General features: G+C 41.6%; 1 protein-coding gene across 4 annotated transcripts in view; it reads right to left on the bottom strand.

Annotated features, from left to right (window-relative positions):
• Positions 1–6,289: 6,289 nt before the first annotated feature.
• AVL9 (AVL9 cell migration associated) overlaps positions 6,290–19,929 on the bottom strand; it is a 45,740-nt gene continuing 32,100 nt past the window's right edge. For 2 of the 4 annotated variants that reach the window (XM_054058774.1, XM_054058775.1), the window contains 6 exons: positions 19,470–19,604; positions 18,448–18,667; positions 16,950–17,067; positions 15,667–15,720; positions 13,154–13,242; positions 6,291–12,351 (listed from right to left, as the gene is read on the bottom strand). In XM_054058774.1, coding sequence (XP_053914749.1) covers positions 12,257–12,351; positions 13,154–13,242; positions 15,667–15,720; positions 16,950–17,067; positions 18,448–18,667; positions 19,470–19,604 — 711 coding nt within the window. In that variant the 3' untranslated portion in view covers positions 6,291–12,256. Of the gene's footprint in view, positions 12,352–13,153; positions 13,259–15,666; positions 15,721–16,949; positions 17,068–18,447; positions 18,668–19,469; positions 19,605–19,929 lie in introns of all 4 variants that reach the window. The other 2 variants (XR_008448518.1, XM_054058776.1) reach the window with 2 other exon arrangements.

The following is a 19,929-nucleotide window of genomic DNA, read 5'->3' as shown; positions in this document are numbered from 1 at the left end:
CAGTATTCTTTTCTGGGGCCAAGATTTCAAGTTCATTGATAATTCTTCTGTTCCTCAAATAAAGTACAGGAGCTGCACAAGAGCTAAACAGGGAGAGGCGAGTGTAATTTGTTGTAAACAAGTAGCTTCTAGTTTCTTCAGGTGCATTTGAAAAGCTAATAGAAAAGCCACACTTCTATCACGTAGTCCCTGTCCAACAACTTAGGTTTCAGTTTTATTGCTTCAAATAGCAATTTGAAAACACAAGATTTTGTTTAAAGCCTTCATTAATAGTTTTCCAGGAAAAACTAGATAGGTCGGCCATGGAAAACCTGAGAATATACGGTGAGATTGAGTAGTTTTCACTTCAGAAGGGCAAAAAAAGGCTCCTAAAGCTCTACTAATCTGCTGTTTCTGATGTGCAAGTAAAATGTATCTATAGAACTGCAACTATTGTTCCTGGTCTCTGTGTATTTGTGTATCTCCTAAAGTTTCTGATGCTCTTTTCTGTTTTATTCCTCAACTTCATAATAGGTCTTTGAAAAGAGATAAATGTCTTAAGTATTACTTGACGTAACAGGAAGAGCTCTGGTGAGATAAGACTCAGGCTGCATGCAGATAAGAAAACAATGGAAGATTATTATTTGCTTTTGTGAAATGGCTAACGTGTTATCTGCTTTCTGGCATTTCAGTGGTCAGGCTTCATAGAATCATAGAATCACCAGGTTGGAAGGGACCCACTGGGTCATGGAGTCCAACCATTCCTAACACTCCCTAAACCATGTCCCTCAGCACCTTCATCAGCCTTGTCTTCATCCCTTGTCAGTGTTTTTCCCTCTGCATCCAATAGGGACTGAATATTCTCCCTAGTCCTGCTTTTCTTGTTAATGTATTTGTAGAAAGATTTTTTATTATCTTTCACAGACTTAGCCAATTTGATTTCTAGTTGGGCCTTAGCCCTCCTGATTTTTTCCCTGCACGATCTCACTTCCTCCCTGTAGTCTACCCAAGATGCCTGTCCCTTCTTCCAAAGCTCATAGACATTCCTCTTCTTTTGGATATCTCTCAAGATCTCCCTACTTCACCACACTTATTTTTTTTTTCCCAAATCAAAGACAATTAAAAGACAATTAAAACTCTAGCACTGAGCTGGCCATTTTAAAAAGAAAGTAATAAAATATTTTTGAAGTGTCCCAAATATACAAAGCCAGAAGGAAAAGAAAAAATAGAGCTTTAACCACATCTATTCTTATTTTAAATTAATTTATAAAAGCTTTAAGTAAAGAGCTGGAAAAAAATGTCATCCAAACACAGGCTTTGACTGAGTCTCTAGGCAAAGACATAAAGGGGAGAGAATGATCACATAGCAACCAGGAACAAACACATTATTTGCATTGCTCTTGGTCAGATACACTGGGCTTTTCTGTGCTATGTTATTACATTTAGCAAACCCCAAGTCCACCCCAAAACTGCAGTATGAACTGCCATGAAATAAACTTAGAACAACATCATCCCCTTTAAAACACGGAATAGTATAGGAAATCATTTTGGAGCCAGCCAGTGAAGTAGTATGAGTTTCCAGAAAACCCCGACATTTCATATCAGCCAGGTTATCATCTCAAAATACTAACGTTGTCAGATAAAGAACTTGGCATCTTTCAGAGTTTTAAAGTCAAGTTCTCAATCCCATGTTTTCTCACAAATACCACAGAACGAGATGGCAATTAGTTAATTGCTGCAAACAGAGAAAATTATGATAAGAATGACAACAACAGAGTCAGTGCTGGGCAAATTAAACATTTTCCACAGATAAACCACTAATTCTTTTAGTTACATTCAGGCATAAAAGGCGGGAACACAAAAAAAATCCCTTCAAGTTACAACAAAAATTGTTCATGTCCAGAAAACATGAGCTTAAAAGAGGCTTTATAACTTAAGCAAATTCCTACTTAAGACCATGGCAGGGAAAAAGAGATGGAAATAGCCTAATAAAACTTCTGGAAGGCAGCCACTTAACTTTATGCCTCCTTGAATCCAATTAGCTCCCCAGAATTAACTTCAGGTTGCAATAGTTTGTAAGACAACCGAGCTTGTAAAAGTCTCATCATTATGGAGTTTCAGGTACTTAAGTGAAAAGCTTAAATCAAATAAATAAATTAAATAAATCAAGGAGGAGACAGTCAAAGAAGAAAGTGTCTTTAAGGCTGTGAAGTGAGAATTAGTAGTAAGCTTATCAAGGAATAACAAAGATAGCCAAGAACAACTGAAAAAGCAGCCCAAAATGACACAGTAGGCAGAGGGAGATCAAGGGATAGGCCACACAATTAACACTATAGAGCAAACGCTTACTACACCCCCCATCATCGGAGCCCCTAGACAAGATATCTGTTCTACCTGGTTGCAGCATAGCAGCAAGCAATGCATGAAGGTAAGCACTGAACTGAGCTCTGATCCACTCATCTCCTCCTTCCCATCCAGTGCCATCAAGGAAAACGTCATCTCTGTTCTCAGTTACATGCTTCACCAGGTAATCTGCAAATCTCAGGTCAGCTGTAGTTGGGTTCAGGATCTTACGGAGTTCTGGATCATTGGCTCCGGCAGCCTGCTGGGTTTGTGCGAGGGCACTGCTCCAAAGATCTATGTCCCTCTCGCATTCCCTGATAGTCCTTAACCTGTTCACCTCCTCCCTCAGCTCTGCCACCACGTGAAGGAGTTCTGCGACTCGTGCACAGCTCCCACAAGCGTAGCTGGTATCAGAGGCACGGGCTGGTGTGGGAGGGGGGCACTGCCTACAGCCCAGGGTCTGCGTGGCTGCACGGACCCACTGAGGCTCTGTCTGGGTGGCAGTATCCATCCTGCTGGCTGCAGCACCCGGAGCAGTTTTAATCTTCTGCCTGGTAGCCACCATGGTCAGCCACCAGCCTCTCCCTGAGCCCTTCCTGCTCGAACTGCCGCTCAAACTGCCCCTTTGTAATAACGTGCCCCGCACCTCTTCGCCGCGCTCCCAAGAGACCGTTTAAATCTCCCGCGGTAGCCGCCGGGACCGACCCCTCCCGTCAGGCACCGCGCGGGACCGTCCGCTGCCGCGTGTCAGGAGCCGAGCGCCGCCCGCCCCGCTCCCGTTTAGGTTTTCCTAGGCTTTTCCCGTCACAGGGAAGTGCCCCACCACCTCAGACGGCCACCCCACCGCAGTACTCACCGTCCTGCTGCTGGATGTCGCCGAAAAAGGTGGCATTTTAAAAACGGGTGGATGAAGTGCTGAGGGATACGGTTTAGTAGCAGACAGGTATGGTTGGACTCAATCTCAAAGGTCCTTTCCAGCCTAGCGATTCTGTGATTCTATTTATTAAGTGCAGGAGGTAGGGCTGGCTCCTTTAGCGCTGAGCATGTTTGTATTAAAGAGACAAAAAAAAAATGAAAGAAGTTTCACAATTTAAGACTGGATGTACTTTTCAGCCCACTCTGTGGCCCAACATCGCACACGACAAAACACATACACACCCTTTATTAAGAGCAGCACAGGTCAGTAACCACAGGTCATATTAGGCAACATGTTAAGGTCAGCATCATTTTCTGCCACTTTCTGGTATGCCTGGACTTTTAAATTCTCCAGTGTGTTTCTGTGTGCATTTCATAAAGTCCCTGAATTCAGAGATCAGACCAATTGAGTTTGCTTCTTCAGCATTTTCCATCAGTTTCATACAGATGTGAGTAATGGTCTTCCCTGTACTGCTTTTAAAGACAACAAAATACCTCTACATCTGCTTTCACTTTGGATAACTCTTCTTCCTTCAGTCTAAACATCCTTACTCTTCTTTACGCTCACTTGGATCTAGGAAGCAGTGCTACTGTCTCAGTGATCTAGATTAAGACAAGAAAAGAAGATTGTGTGGATGTTCTCTGCTGCTATTGAAGCAAAGAGTAATTATGCTTTCATCAATATCATCAGGCAGAGAAGGAGCAAAAAAAAAAAAATCCTTTTCTCTCTCAGTTAATTTTGGAATAGTATTACAAGAGGAGCAATGTATGATTAAGCAATTTCCATAGAATCATAGAATGGTTTGGGTTGGAAGGGACATTAAAGCCCATCCAGTTCCAACCCTCCTGCAATGGGCAGGGACACTTCCTACCAGACCAGGATGCTCAAGGCCCCATCCAACCTGTCCTTGAACACCTCCAGGGATGGAGCATCCACAACTTCCCTGGGCAACCTGTGCCGGTGTACTCACTACCCTCATTGTGAAGAAATTCCTCCTTATGTCTAATCTAAATCTTCCCCCTTCCAATTTAAAGCCATTCCCTCTCATCCTTTCACTCCATGCCTTTGTAAAAAGTCCCTCCCTAGCTTTCTTGCAGGCCTCCTTCAGGTACTTCAGCCATGAGGTCTCCCCAGCGACCTCTCTTCTCCAGGCTTAACAACCCCAACTCCCTGAGCCTGCCCTCACAGCAGAGGGCCCTCCAGCCCTCTGTCTTTGCAGCCCTCCTCTGGACCCGTTCCAACAGCCCCATATCCTTCATATGTTGGAGATTCCAGAACTGGACATAGTAGTCCAGTTAGAGTCTCAAAAGAGCAGAGTAGAGGGGGAGAATCACTTCCCTCTACCTGCTGGCCACGCTTCTTTTGATGCAGCCCAGGATACGGTTGGCCTTGGGGGCTGCAAGCACATATTGTTGGCTCAATTCAAGCTTCTCATCAATCAGCACCTATTTTGAACCTATATAGTAGGGCTCGACAAGACATCTTGACGTCCAAATTCCATCACAACCGAGATTAAGCCACCTGTGTCCAGATGTTACGAACATAAGAGATGTCAGTTTATGGAGAACAAAGTAATCTGAGTGACACCCATGTTTTGTTTATTTATCCAAACTCTATTTCTACCGTTTGATAAGGAGCGGGGTCATGATGAGAAACAACACAGAATTAATGGTCTGTGCCCGATTTTTCAGTCAGTCTCTCCTCTGCTGGAGAAGAGGAGGCTGAGGGGAGACCCTATTACTCTCTACAACTACCTGAAAGGAGGTTGTGGAGAGGAGGGAGCTGGCCTCTTCTCCCAAGTGACTGAGGACAGGACAAGAGGGAATGGCCTTGTTCAGGTTGGATATCAGAAAAAAATTCTTCACAGTAAGAGTCATCGGGCACTGGAACAGGCTGCCCAGGGAGGTGGTCGAATCACCTTCCCTGGAGGTGTTTAAGGAACGGGTGGATGAAGTGCTGAGGGACATGGTTTAGGGAGTGTTAGGAATGGTTGGACTTGATGATCCAATGGGTCCTTTCCAACCTTGTGATTCTGTGATTAAGGACGCAAAAGAACATGAACCAGTTTGTCTTTAATCCTAGTACAATAATGTAGTGCTTCTGCCTTTAATGAATACTCTCCCCCATTGTCCCTTTTAATGAAAACTAAGCACCTGCAAAAAAGTAAAATTGCACTGCATAACAGACATGAAGGAAATTATTCTTGTCAGTGTGTCTGCACGGCTACTTGCACACTGTTGGAAAAATATTAACAGATTTGAGAGTTACAACTGTTTTCTAGACATGAAGCTTCACCCAATTCACATCCAAGTGTTATTCAAGGCAGTTTCCTCCTTCCTACTGGGAAACAGCAATTTACCAAATTGTTCACATGGTTACAGGAGAAATTTCAACGTTTAAACAGCTCACTCTGGCAGAGAACTGTGTGTTCAGCATAGACTCATAGAACAGTTTGGGTTGGAAGGGACCTTAAGGATCATCCAGTTCCAACCCCCCTGCCATGGGCAGGGACACCTCCCACCAGATCAGGCTGCCCAAGGCCCCATCCAACCTGGCCTTGACCACCTCCAGCGATGGGGCAGCCACTGCTTCCCTGGGCAGCCTGTGCCAGGGCCTCACCACCGTCATCAAGAAGAAATTCCTCCTTATGTCTAGCCTAAATCTGCCCCTCCATCTGCTCAGCACCCTGATTGTGAGTAGATGGCACATCCCACATGAGCTGTGTACTATTTTGAAGCTAAATCTAGATCTAAATTTTACAATTGTACCTCAAGTTTTTATTGATGTCAGAGAGGTCTGTGACCCTACTGAAGACTTCAATCAACCCACAGTGAGCAGGACCCAAAGAAGACATGAAAGTCACACAAGAAGATCACCTTGCCTTAAATTTGCAAAAACCAACACCCACAATCTGTTTAAATGGAAGACAAATTTCAAAAAGACTACCAGTGTATTACAAGCAGCCACCAGCAGCAAAACCAGATGCCTCCAAGTATCTTCTACTGGGATTAATTTCCTAAAATAATATAGCTTTTTGAACAGACAGAGCTTTAAACAGGCTGGATGTATTTATTTTTTTTCAAGCAGCACAAGAAAAAAAAAAATCAGATACAATACTTGTATGTTCAATTATCAAGCAACACTTTCTATGTTTAAAAATTGCATTCACTCCTTCGCTTTCACAATTAAATACCGCCCCATTAATTTCTCTGCTTAGTGATAATCTCTATGGAAATCAGAAGCTTGTTTAGGCAAAATACCTTATTTAATTACAAAGGTGCTTGAAACAGACGTGCAAAGTCAAGCAAGCGCAGTGTACCAGAACAGTGATCTAAAAATTATTATTTCATTGTGATATTTGAGGAAACCAGTGTCGGGTGTGGACAGGAATTAAGGCTATGACAGGAAAATGCTTGATGAAAAATGGTGAATATTTGAATCAAATTAAATGTTGTCAAGAACACTTACATCTTGTGGGGTTTGGGGGGACTTTTATCTCCTATCTATGGTCAATAGGGAGTTCCTCAAAGGCTGGCACATACAAAAAGCAGGTGTTGATGCCCGAAAGCTGAGAGGAGCGCTACTGTATGACCTGTAAGTCAGTTCACGCTGCCCACTGACAGCCAGCAATACCTTTGCGATGCACATCATGACAAAGCTGCAGCAACACTTTCGTAGTTGACTCATTCGAGGCACTGTCAGCAATCACTTAAGAGTCCGTTTCTTGCAGCGCAGTAATGGATGTCAGAGTCTTTGAAATGGAAGTCGTCTGCCTAAATATTTCTGAATAAATAATAATGCTTGCACTGGGAATTTTAAAACAGAGAGGAAGAAAATAACTTGCATTTGCGTGGAATTTAACTATAGTGGTTACAACCATTAAATTCAGAAGCGGACTACGTGAGCTGATATGAACCACAGTAGCTGCATGCCTTCCTACAGCCCAACAGTAAGTTTAAGCAAATGTCAGAGAGCAAATACACATTAATGAAGATTGCATGCGATGTGGAACATTTCACCTCCACCTGCTGCACGAGTCTTAATCACTGTAGAAGTTTAAATCACAATACAACTTGCTAGTAGGACGCCTGTTCTTAAAAAGATTGGAAATGAATACAAGTTTCTTATTCTATAGTCTGCAAAGAAAGGGAAATACTCTCCATCAGGTGTGTTTGGCTCCACAACAGAGACAACTGGGACAGTGGGAAAAAGACTGCAGAGAAAGGTCTGCCTGGTGGTCTTGCCCGTAAGAGAAATACTGCGAAGTAGAATAAGAAAGTCCCTGCAAAAAGCAGCAAGCAGCTGTGCATCAGCTTAGCACCACAGAGAGGACCTTGTTGTGCCTTTCCTCAGATTGATTTACCGAAAACAACCCCAAAAGCATCAGCTTTCCAATATCCCTGGCCCAGTGAGAAAGTCCATGGAAGCAGAGCTAACAGATAGGCTGTAAAAACTTTGGGGCCTAAGAAAATTCTACAGAAGAAACTCTCGTGAGGGGGTGAAAAAGGGATCCTTGAAGGTCCTCTTTCTATACCTTGCACAAGGAGATATCAACCACTTCCCTGGCTCCCAGAACTCACCATAGTTATCTCCTAAGCCTAATTTCACCCAGTGTGCTTCAAGTTGCTGAAGTGAGTTTTATAGGTGCTTAAATCCTCCATGCACATTATTCAGTCTTCACTTGTGGCTGAGCAACTCCCACCTGCAAACTGTTAGGTTGGGGGAACAAGAGATGGGAAATGGCAGCAAGTTCCTGCCTGGTGCAGGAAACCTGCACCCCCTACCCAGACAACAAACCCCCAGATCCCCTTGAGGAATAAATATGAAGCACTGCAGGTGGAAACCACCCCTAAGGATGAAGAAGATGGCTCCTACAGCCTAGAAACGTTCCCTAGGCTGCACCATCCTCCAAAGACCATAAAAACATCCTCACTAAAGAAGAAGAGGAGAGTGATCGTCTTAGGGGATTCCCTTCTAAAAGGAACGGAGGGACCCACCTGCAGACCGGACCCGCTCCACAGGGAGGTCTGCTGCTTACCGGGGGCATCAGTGAAGGATGTTACTAGAAAACTTCCTTCCTTGGTGAAAGAGACTGACTACTACTCTCTAGTAGTATTTCAAATAGGCAATGATGACTTAGAGTGCAGAAAGCTGAAAGCCATCAAGAGAGACTTTAGGACTCTAGGGAGAACATTGGAGGGCTCTGGGGCACAAGTAGTGCTTAGCTCCATCCCAGAGCTAAGGAATGAAAAGCAGGAGGTCAAAGAGAAACAGTTGATTAATGCCTGGCTCCGAGCCTGGTGTGAGGAGAAAGGCTTTGGGTACTTTGATCATGGGGTGACCTACCCACCCCCAGGCTTTCTTACTAGGGATGGGACACGATTGTCTCCTAGGGGGACTAAAGTCCTTACTAAAAATCTAGCGAGGCTCTTAAATAGGGCTTTAAACTAGATGTGAAGGGGGAGGGGGACGAGACCAGGCTAGTTGGGAGTGAGCCTGGAAGTGGGACTCCAATAACTGAGAGATGGTGGGCTGGAGAGGACTGCCAGTACATCACCGCAGAGCAAGCGGGGGCGATTACACCTGGGGACAGTAAGGATGAAACTGGCACTGTGGAGTTACTTATTCCAAGGACCAGTCAATCGAGAATAAACTCTCTTCCCTTTATGAGGGCTGAAGGTTCATCAGCCCAGCTGAAGTGCATTTACACCAATGCACGCAGCATGGGCAATAAGAAGGAGGAGTTGGAAGCTCTCGTAGGACAAGGTGACTATGGTGTCATTGCCATCATGGAAATGTGGTGGGATGACTCGTATAACCGGAGTGCAGCCGTGGGGGGGTATAAACTCTTCAGGCAGGACAGGAAGGGTAGGAGAGGAGGTGGTGTAGCCCTCTTGTGTTAGAGAGTGCTTTGATACCCTAGAGCTCAATTACGGTGAGGAAGGGACTGAGTCCCTGTGGGTTAAAATCAGAGGTGCCCATGAGAAGGCAGACATTGTGATGGGAGTCTTACAGACCACCCAGCCAAGAAGAAGCAGCTGATGAGCTCTTCTATAAACAGATGGGGATAGTCTCTAGATCGCTACCTCTTGTCCTCTTGGGAGACTTCAATCTTCCTGATATCTGCTGGAAGTACAATACAGCAGAAAGGAAGCAGTCTAGGAGATTCCTGGAGTGTGTGGAAGACAACTTCCTCACACAACTGGTGAGCGAGCCGATGAGGGAGGGTGCCCTCCTGGACCTGCTGTTTGTGAACAGAGAAGGCCTTGTGGGGGAGGTGATGGTTGGAGGACGCCTGGGACAAAGCGATCATCAGGTGATAGGGTTTTCAGTTCTAGGTGAGATGAAGAGGGGGATTAGCAAAACAGTCACATTAAACTTCCAGAGGGCAGACTTTGGCCTGTTCAGAAGGCTGGTTAGCAAAGTCCCGTGGGAGACAGTCCTTCAGTGCAAGGGAGCCCACGAGGGCTTGGCACTCTTCAAAAACGAAATCCTAGCAGCTCAGGAGCAAGCCATCCCCGTGTTCCGGAAAAGGAGCCAGCGGGGGAAAAAAATAAGTGTGGTGAAGTAGGGAGATCTTGAGAGATATCCAAAAGAAGAGGAATGTCTATGAGCTTTGGAAGAAGGGACAGGCATCTTGGGTAGACTACAGGGAGGAAGTGAGATCGTACAGGGAAAAAATCAGGAGGGCTAAGGCCCAACTAGAAATCAAATTGGCTAAGTCTGTGAAAGATAATAAAAAATCTTTCTACAAATACATTAACAAGAAAAGCAGGACTAGGGAGAATATTCAGTCCCTATTGGATGCAGAGGGAAAAAACACTGACAAGGGATGAAGACAAGGCTGATGAAGGTGCTGAGGGACATGGTTTAGGGAGTGTTAGGAATGGTTGGACTCCATGACCCAGTGGGTCCCTTCCAACCTGGTGATTCTATGATTCTATGAAGCCTGACCACTGAAATGCCAGAAAGCAGATAACACGTTAGCCATTTCACAAAAGCAAATAATAATCTTCCATTGTTTTCTTATCTGCATGCAGCCTGAGTCTTATCTCACCAGAGCTCTTCCTGTTACGTCAAGTAATACTTAGACATTTATCTCTTTTCAAAGACCTATTATGAAGTTGAGGAATAAAACAGAAAAGAGCATCAGAAACTTTAGGAGATACACAAATACACAGAGACCAGGAACAATAGTTGCAGTTCTATAGATACATTTTACTTGCACATCAGAAACAGCAGATTAGTAGAGCTTTAGGAGCCTTTTTTTGCCCTTCTGAAATGAAAACTACTCAATCTCACTGTATATTCTCAGGTTTTCCATGGCCGACCTATCTAGTTTTTCCTGGAAAACTATTAATGAAGGCTTTAAACAAAATCTTGTGTTTTCAAATTGCTATTTGAAGCAATAAAACTGAAACCTAAGTTGTTGGACAGGGACTACGTGATAAAAGTGTGGCTTTTCTATTAGCTTTTCAAATGCACCTGAAGAAACTAGAAGCTACTTGTTTAGAACAAATTACACTCGCCTCTCCCTGTTTAGCTCTTGTGCAGCTCCTGTACTTTATTTGAGGAACAGAAGAATTATCAATGAACTTGAAATCTTGGCCCCAGAAAAGAATACTGCAAAATGCTGACAGATAACAATGAGGAAATAATTGAAGAAGCCTTTACTATAGAAACTTGGAAGATTTGATCATGTAATTCAGAAAAGGTTCGTGTCAGAAGGCAAATAGGTATACACATCATCAGAAATAGGAAATAATCTCTCTCAGAAGCAGAAAATGTACACAGTGGAATACACTTGCACGCAGAGGGCCCTGCGTGCAGGTTAGACATAAAACACAGCATTATGCCACATCTTTTCAAGTAAACCATTACATTTATTTGCACAAGGACACAAACTGAGCCATTTCAGTTACACTCTCAATTCTGGTGTTACTCTCCTTGTGAAAAAAGTAGTTATCCAAACAGAACATTCCCTGAGTCAACACAGAAAATCCATATAGCTGATTTTTCATTTGGAAGAGTCTTCATAACTTCACTGGCAAAAAATAAACCAAACAATGCCACCCCCTCCCCCGAGGAGTTTGCTACTGTGCTAGTTTTAAGCATTTTGAGTACTTTTAATCCATATGTATGTAGCTACATTAACGGTGCAACTACATCCTAATAGAGTCAGACCACACAAAACTGGCTATGATCAAATTCCAATTAGGGAGAATCGTTTTGTAATACTTTTCCTGAAGAGATCTCTCCAGCTGGAGTCCCACCCTCCTCCTAGGGTAAAAACACAGCCAAAACGTAGCAAAGTTATGAAGGCCTTCTGCATAACATTGAGAAAAATACTGATTTTGCAACCGTCACACAGAGTTGGGGACGCAAAAAGAGGTAAAGACAGATTAATGCAAACAACCGTACATGAGCAGAAAGGAAAAAAAAAAACCTTTAAGTCAGCCACAGCCTTACTCTCCACCCTGCAAATTGCAGTTTGCAGGTGAAAGTGAGAAAGTTCCATCTGGCTTGGAACCCTTCAAGGGTTTCTAACGTATACTTTTTGCAGAGATGCTTTCAAATCCAACCTGAAAAAAAGCATTTATACTCTGCTGATTCCTAACGAGAACTCATAAACATTTGGCTATTTGGATTGAAAAATATACCTAGTTTACATAAATATCTTCAACATCCAAGAAAATGTACAAATCTAAAGTCAAACACATTTGGCTTGCAACAAGCCCTGCTTGCTCATGTCTTTGTAAAGGCTCAGTTTTAAACAAAAGTAGTCATTTTAAATACAACCAATATACTGCAAATGCCATCCCCATCGTATGGAGACACCATTCTTCTACACTGATGGTGAAATTGAATGATAACATTCCACGTTTGCTTGCAAGCAACATACGCCTCGGTTTGGTCCTGCGTAGCTAATGTCCACGCCTACATTTTGGATTGGTCTTTACACAGCTCAGAAAAAGCATTGCACGTGAAATATTCAGCAGCATCGTGCAAAGCCATCATTTAGTCCCCAAGGCTTTGAGTTGACTGTGTAAAAGTGGAAAACCATGATGACATAGCCGATTTCGCACTCGTGAAGGCTCCTCCAACTGACTGTCCTGCAATAGAAAACAAAAGAAAGAAGGTCCATAGTGTGGCGTTGCCGTTACTAAGCTACTACAAAGAAATACAGAAAAAAAAAAATCAGTTGTCCAATTTTGGATTTAAAATCCAAGTCCAGAGTCTGTGTCAGAAAATATTCAAAGCACTTGAACACAGCAGATCAGCAGAAATGGCCAGTGCTGGCCTTCACTCTGGAAGGAGTGCTAGACTCGGGTCCAAAAGGTGCTCCTTGCCAGAGTGTGCAGCACATCAAAGAGAGTAGAAAGATTCCAAAGGAATAAAAAAGGAGAAGCAAAACAATTTTTGGCAAAGCTACTGAAAAACAACTATCAGATCCTTCAAAGGGTGAAATCACAGTATCTTACACCACAAGGATGACAATGGGATGTTGCCCCTTTTCAAGTGCAGAAAATCACAGCCTGCTGCAAAACCTATGGGAACTGACACGAGGTCTTCCTCTGATTTCAACCAGCTCTGCATACTGTAGGTGGTGGGGTGTGGTCTGAAGCATTTCCAGGTTACATGAAGGCTTTTCCCTTAACATCTCGCTTCCCATATTCATCTCCAGTCCACACTGGGAAAAGAATTTACACTAATTTCTTTGGTCTAGCTGCTTCTCTTTCCAATATTATGCAATAAACAGGTCCTCAGTCAGCAGCTTTAGCCCTCAACATGTAGCTGTTCTGTCTGTGTGTTATGAAGTACGCTTGGATTAAAATGTAATATAACCAAGATATAAGATGCTGCTCCAAAAAGGGTACAGCTTAGATGCAAGCTGCTTTTAAATAAATTTCTTACCTACAGCTTTTCCAGTTTGTACAACGTTTCGGCTAGTAGAAACCATCATATTTCCAATCTTCTTTCCACGTTCGCTGTTTTGCACAGAGCTAAACAAGAGAGATACTGAAGGCTGTTAGCTGACTGACTTCTTATTACTTGAAGGTGTAAATAAAACACACAGTTGAAATATAGATCAATATACACACAGATTTATATAGCATATATACAAAAAGTATATATGGGGGCTGGTGTCAGTGTGTGTGCATACACATATACAATCAAGCCCATAATTCCTGCACGCATCTTATCCACACAGATCAGTTATGCAAGCTTCTCAGAGGAAGAAAAGATACTGTCAGCAAGACAGGAATCAAAATGCTCAATAGCTCATTCTTATACAACACACTCCATACCCATCCTAAACATCTGCCCTAATGCATTTGTGTTCTAAATTACAAAGTTGGATTTGTGGCACTTTTGAGAAGTTTTAGCCCCAATAAATTAAATTAAATTAAATAAATACATTTAATTAAATAAATTAAATTAAAACACATAGGCTTTAAATAAAACAGAAAGTGTTACTGATTAGTCATTATTCTTTTTTCCCAAAGAGAATTTACTTTGTATCTTGCTCTAAGACTGGATTGTTGATCAAGTACAATTTACACTCACGCTTTTGTTAAAGGAATGCAAAAAGACAATAGACACTACCATCATTTGGAAAGAAAAGTACAAAAGCAATCAGTTCTACTGCACTAGTGTGATTGCCTGAAAACAGCTTCTTGCAAAAAACTTAATTTAGTTTTAAATTGTAACATTCAAGTCCACATTTCAGGCTTTTCAAACCCTTTTATGTAAAGCTTAACAACACAGCATGCAACACTCTTCTCCACTTTCAAAATCTTCAGTGTTGGTGCAAAATGCAGAAAGAATAAAGCACACCAAGAATAAGTTTAGGTTCAGTTTGCAAAAGCAAGTAATGTCGATGAGTATCTGACAGCAAAGTCACATTTGGAGAATAAAGGCACTGTTGTAAAAATATTTATTATTAGAGACACATTAAGAACTTTTGGTCCTTTTACATGGATTTCAGGCTACTTAGAAGAGTTAGTAGCTCCCCTTTCAAACACAAAAACAGGGCAAGTAAAAGAAGAGACACCTCCACATCTTCCAAATCAAGTCTTTCTACAAAGACCACCCATTAATAATAAAGGCTGCTATCAGCATGCACCTTATTGAAGGCAATTAATTACCTTGAGATAAATCTTGATTCATTTGCATTCTCAATCCCCACCATGGTTATTTAATCTGTCACTGGTCAGCAAAAGCAACAAAAAGATTCAGCGGGCTTAAGTCTGAACCTTTTTATTCCTCAAGCTGCTGTTCTACGTTAGCATGTGCTTGTTTTGGTCTACTCACAGAGTACTGAAAATAATGGTCTACCATCAAGGCAGATGCACAAACTGCAGCGTGTATGCATCGCTGATTTATAGGCATCTCAAAGGTCTGGTCCCTGATGTTTTATGGTCAACGTACCTAAGTGAGGAAACAATCTATTTTCCTCAGTGAATAGACCTTATAGGAGCCTCCCAGTACTTAAAGGGAGCCTACAGGAAAGATGGGGAGGGGCTCTTTATCAGGGAATGCAGGGATAGGACAAAGGGGAATGGTTTAAAGCTGAAAGAGTGGAGATTTAGATTAGACATTAGGAAGACATTTTCCTGTGAAGGTGGTGACACTCTGGAACAGGTTGCCCAGAGAAGTCATGGATGCCTCATCCCTGGCGGTGTTCAAGGCCAGGCTGGATGGGGTTTTGAGCAACCTGATCCAGTGGGAGGTGTCCCTGCCCATGGCCAAGGGGTTAGAACTGGATGATCTTTAAAGTTCCTTCCAACCCAAATCATTCTATGATCTGCAACTCTGAGACTGAGTTCTGCTTCAACTAGAGCTGAAGAACTATAGGAAATAACAGGCACCACTGATTTCTAGACTTGAATAATACAGGTAAGAGCTGAGATGAACATAAAGTTCAGCTGAGTTCGGTGCAATAAGGGATAATGTAAAACTCATTTTAAATGTCTAACTTGAAGAAACTGAACCACACCTCAGTACATTTACAGTGAGCTTCCAGAGTTGTAGAACAACGCTGTATTAAAAACCAGCTAATTTAAAAAAAAAAGCTGTTTTCTCATAAAAATGAGACTTAAAGTCAACATAGAGGATAACACAGATGAAAGTTTTAACAGCTTTAGCTTACAACTTAAAAATAAGTACACAAAAGCATTGTAACTGCAATACAAAAATACGAAGTCCAGCACAAAATAGTGCATTAGCACTGCTTTTTTCCTATTTCAAGCAAATGTTTCATCTTCAGATATGCTCATGTTTTACAAGAGAACACTGACCATAGTTTCACATCCAAGGCCAATTTAAATCATTATTTTGTTTAGTTTGTCATAACAACAGTTACGCGGTTATTAATACTCAACCACACTTGAAAAAACCCACAAATCAAAGTACTATATACTTACTGTGACAATCTTAACTTAACATCTGATACAGAGTACTGTCCCTGGAACGGGTGGCTAGAAGAGAAGGAAAAACCCAAGAAAACATTAAGCATTTATTATTTTCATGATGAAGCCATATCACACAATAATTGGTTGTATTCCTCTCTGTGGCTTAAAAAATCATCTGTTGTAGACATACCACTCCATCCCTGTACAGAAGGCCAGGTCCCAGTGACTATTAAACCTCAGCTATCTTATGAACTACCTGTAAGGTACTTTCTATTTATAGACCAGATATTTTCACATTTAAGGCAGAGGCACCTTCTTCTAGCAACACAAATAAAAAAGATCCCTTAAGTAGACCAAGAGAGCTTTGTAGGTCTAAAGAAAAAAAAAAAAACAACCTCTTCAGACTACTGTAGCTGACAAAGCAAAAGCAAGCAAAACTCCTTGCAGTACAATAATAACCCATGCTAACCAAAACACACAGAATCATAGAATCATTTGGTTGGAAACAACTTTTGAGATCATTGCGTCCAATCCTACCTGTCCACTACTAAATCATATCCCCGAGCACCTCATCTACCCATCTTTTAAACACCTCCAGGGACGGTGACTCAACCATCTCCCTGGGCAGCCTCTTCCAGTGCCCGATAACCCTTTCTGTGAAGAATTTTTTCCTGATGTCCAATCTGAACCTCCCCTGACACAACTTGAGGCCATTCCCTCTCATCCTATCATTTGTTACTTGGGAGATGAGACCAACACCAACCTTGCTACAACCTCCTTGCAGGGAGCTGTAGCACATCCAACAAGTATTACCAAGCCTGGCATCATCTAATCATGCAGTGAAAATACGTATAAACCAATCTGAAGTATAGATGATGCAATGTAAAACAGCCAGCTCCCCTCCACCCCCATCAATGCCAACCCTGGACACAGCTATTCCCGAGACACCTGGAAGCAATTAATAAAAAGGAGAACCATCTGAGGACAATTCCTGAGGAATGACAAAATTCCCCCAGCTGGGTACAGCCTACAATCAGTTTGAACAAGTTTTACTTCTCCTGACTCTGAGTATGTTTTTCTTCACAAAACATAGTCCAGAATTAAGAGTAAAAGGTATTGAAGAACAGAAATAATTTCTGTACTTACAGAACAGCCTCCAAAGTTTCACTCTCAGGGTTTTACAGCAGGAACAAGGGGAATGCTGTAATCCTACAGAACAGTGTGCCTGACTATGCATACCAGGATTTTTCCATGCTCAATGTTTTCAAAAAAATTAAATAAAAATGTTTCCTTACCTAGAATTTACCTCTGCAAGAGCTGGATGCTCGTTGCTATCCCATACTCTGTAGTTGTGGGTATTTTTCCAGGCTGCTACAAATGCTGTTCCATAGTCTGACAAAATCTTTTCATTGTCTGGTAAACAGAAATAAAGATGAGAATTTGCAGCAATTAATTAGGGGTGAAATACAAGGCAAATTACTTTTTTTCTTGTAAAAAGAAATCAAAATTTTCCTGGCTCTTCCCAAATCAAAGACAATTAAAAGACAATTAAAACTCTAGCACTGAGCTGGCCATTTTAAAAAGAAAGTAATAAAATATTTTTGAAGTGTCCCAAATATACAAAGCCAGAAGGAAAAGAAAAAATAGAGCTTTAACCACATCTATTCTTATTTTAAATTAATTTATAAAAGCTTTAAGTAAAGAGCTGGAAAAAAATGTCATCCAAACACAGGCTTTGACTTAGTCTCTAGGCAAAGACATAAAGGGGAGAGAATGATCACATAGCAACCAGGAACAAACACATTATTTGCATTGCTCTTGGTCAGATACACTGGGCTTTTCTGTACTATGTTATTACATTTAGCAAACCCCAAGTCCACCCCAAAACTGCAGTATGAACTGCCATGAAATAAACTTAGAACAACATCATCCCCTTTAAAACACGGAATAGTATAGGAAATCATTTTGGAGCCAGCCAGTGAAGTAGTATGAGTTTCCAGAAAACCCCGACATTTCATATCAGCCAGGTTATCATCTCAAAATACTAACGTTGTCAGATAAAGAACTTGGCATCTTTCAGAGTTTTAAAGTCAAGTTCTCAATCCCATGTTTTCTCACAAATACCACAGAACAAGATGGCAATTAGTTAATTGATGCAAACAGAGAAAATTATGATAAGAATGACAACAACAGAGTCAGTGCTGGGCAAATTAAACATTTTCCACAGATAAACCACTAATTCTTTTAGTTACATTCAGGCATAAAAGGCGGGAACACAAAAAAATCCCTTCAAGTTACAACAAAAATTGTTCATGTCCAGAAAACATGAGCTTAAAAGAGGCTTTATAACTTAAGCAAATTCCTACTTAAGACCATGGCAGGGAAAAAGAGATGGAAATAGCCTAATAAAACTTCTGGAAGGCAGCCACTTAACTTTATGCCTCCTTGAATCCAATTAGCTCCCCAGAATTAACTTCAGGTTGCAATAGTTTGTAAGACAACCGAGCTTGTAAAAGTCTCATCATTATGGAGTTTCAGGTACTTAAGTGAAAAGCTTAAATAAACCAAGGAGGAGACAGTCAAAGAAGAAAGTGTCTTTAAGGCTGTGAAGTGAGAATTAGTAGTAAGTTTATCAAGGAATAACAAAGATAGCCAAGAACAACTGAAAAAGCAGCCCAAAATGACACAGTAGGCAGAGGGAGATCAAGGGATAGGCCACACAATTAACACTATAGAGCAAACGCTTACTACACCCCCCATCATCGGAGCCCCTAGACAAGGTATCTGTTCTACCTGGTTGCAGCATAGCAGCAAGCAATGCATGAAGGTAAGCACTGAACTGAGCTCTGATCCACTCATCTCCTCCTTCCCATCCAGTGCCATCAAGGAAAACGTCATCTCTGTTCTCAGTTACATGCTTCACCAGGTAATCTGCAAATCTCAGGTCAGCTGTAGTTGGGTTCAGGATCTTACGGAGTTCTGGATCATGAATTTGTACATGAGCATCTTCCATCTGTTTGAAATAATTCCAAAGGTAAACGGTTATCTAAATGAAATTACTTACATGTACTGCTACCTAAATCTAAACCCACAGTCCCCAAAACGAATTATGAACGAATAATCAAATAATTCATGAACTCCCCTCAAAAAGTCAGATACTGCTCTGGTATCTCCAGAATCTGATCATCCTCCTGGAACAGCGCAAAAGCTGCTTACTTGACAGGGTTTTGCAGGGGATGTTTGGTGCTCACATGCATTTTCCTGGAGGCTCGTTGATTATCATATCAATTATTAAGTTGGTTACTTATAAGTAGCTATCTTAGCTTACCAAATGCTGATCACATACTATATCTACAGTCGGAACTGACACAGCGTTTCCTTTGACACTATTTTTTTCCTTAACCTGTTGATTAAATCAGAAGTCAACAGCGTGCCGTATTATCCAACTCTATTTGTTTCTCAGCTGGAAGCACTTATTTTTTGAAGACCTTATTACAAAGCCATGCCATGAATAAAAACACTACACAGAAAGTAAAACTACACCAGCAACAAAATAAAAACTTAAGAAGTGCCCCGCAAATTCAAACATTGAATACAAGAATATACAGAAAAACATGCATTAGTTTTGCACAGCTTATCCAATCCAATCCTAACAAATGATAAAAATTCAATAAGCTTCAGAGTTTCAGGATTTATTTCATAGGGAAGAAATCCAAAATTTGGGCATGAATGAGAAACTTTAAAGCTATATTTCAAATGCAGCCTCTGCTTGCCCACCCCTCTAGATGAAGAGGTTCTAATGCAAAGATTCATACTTCAACAATTGCATCACTCAGATGTTTCTGCTGTCGGAACAGGATATTCGTGGCTCCCGCAACAAAGCCGCGGACTGTTATATCTGACAGGAGATGATGTTGCTGCAGTGCCATGTACGGCAAACAAAGGTACCCCTAAAGTAAAACAGAGATTTAGAGGATTAACATAAGGCCAAAAACCCCACCTGTCTATATTCAGAGCTTTCCCTAATAAAAGCCAGCACTTTCCACACAGAAAAAACCTTGGTTATTACACTTTCAGCCACGATTATCTACAGTTTTGTTACGTTACATCTGCAAAGCAACCAGATTCCATATGAATTCATTTTTTCAAGAGGATGCATTGCCTTTCAGTCTCAGAATTGAAACTGAAATACAATGAAAAGCACAGGAATCAAATGAATAAGCAGGCAACAGAATAAGCAGTACAAAACAAGATAGAGTTCTCAGGTCAATTCAG

The sequence above is a fragment of the Cuculus canorus genome, chromosome 2 (assembly GCF_017976375.1).
Source record: "Cuculus canorus isolate bCucCan1 chromosome 2, bCucCan1.pri, whole genome shotgun sequence".
NCBI classification, from domain to species: domain Eukaryota; kingdom Metazoa; phylum Chordata; class Aves; order Cuculiformes; family Cuculidae; genus Cuculus; species Cuculus canorus.
The sequence above is the reverse complement of the archived record's forward strand: the minus strand, read 5'-3'. Positions and strand labels throughout refer to the sequence as shown.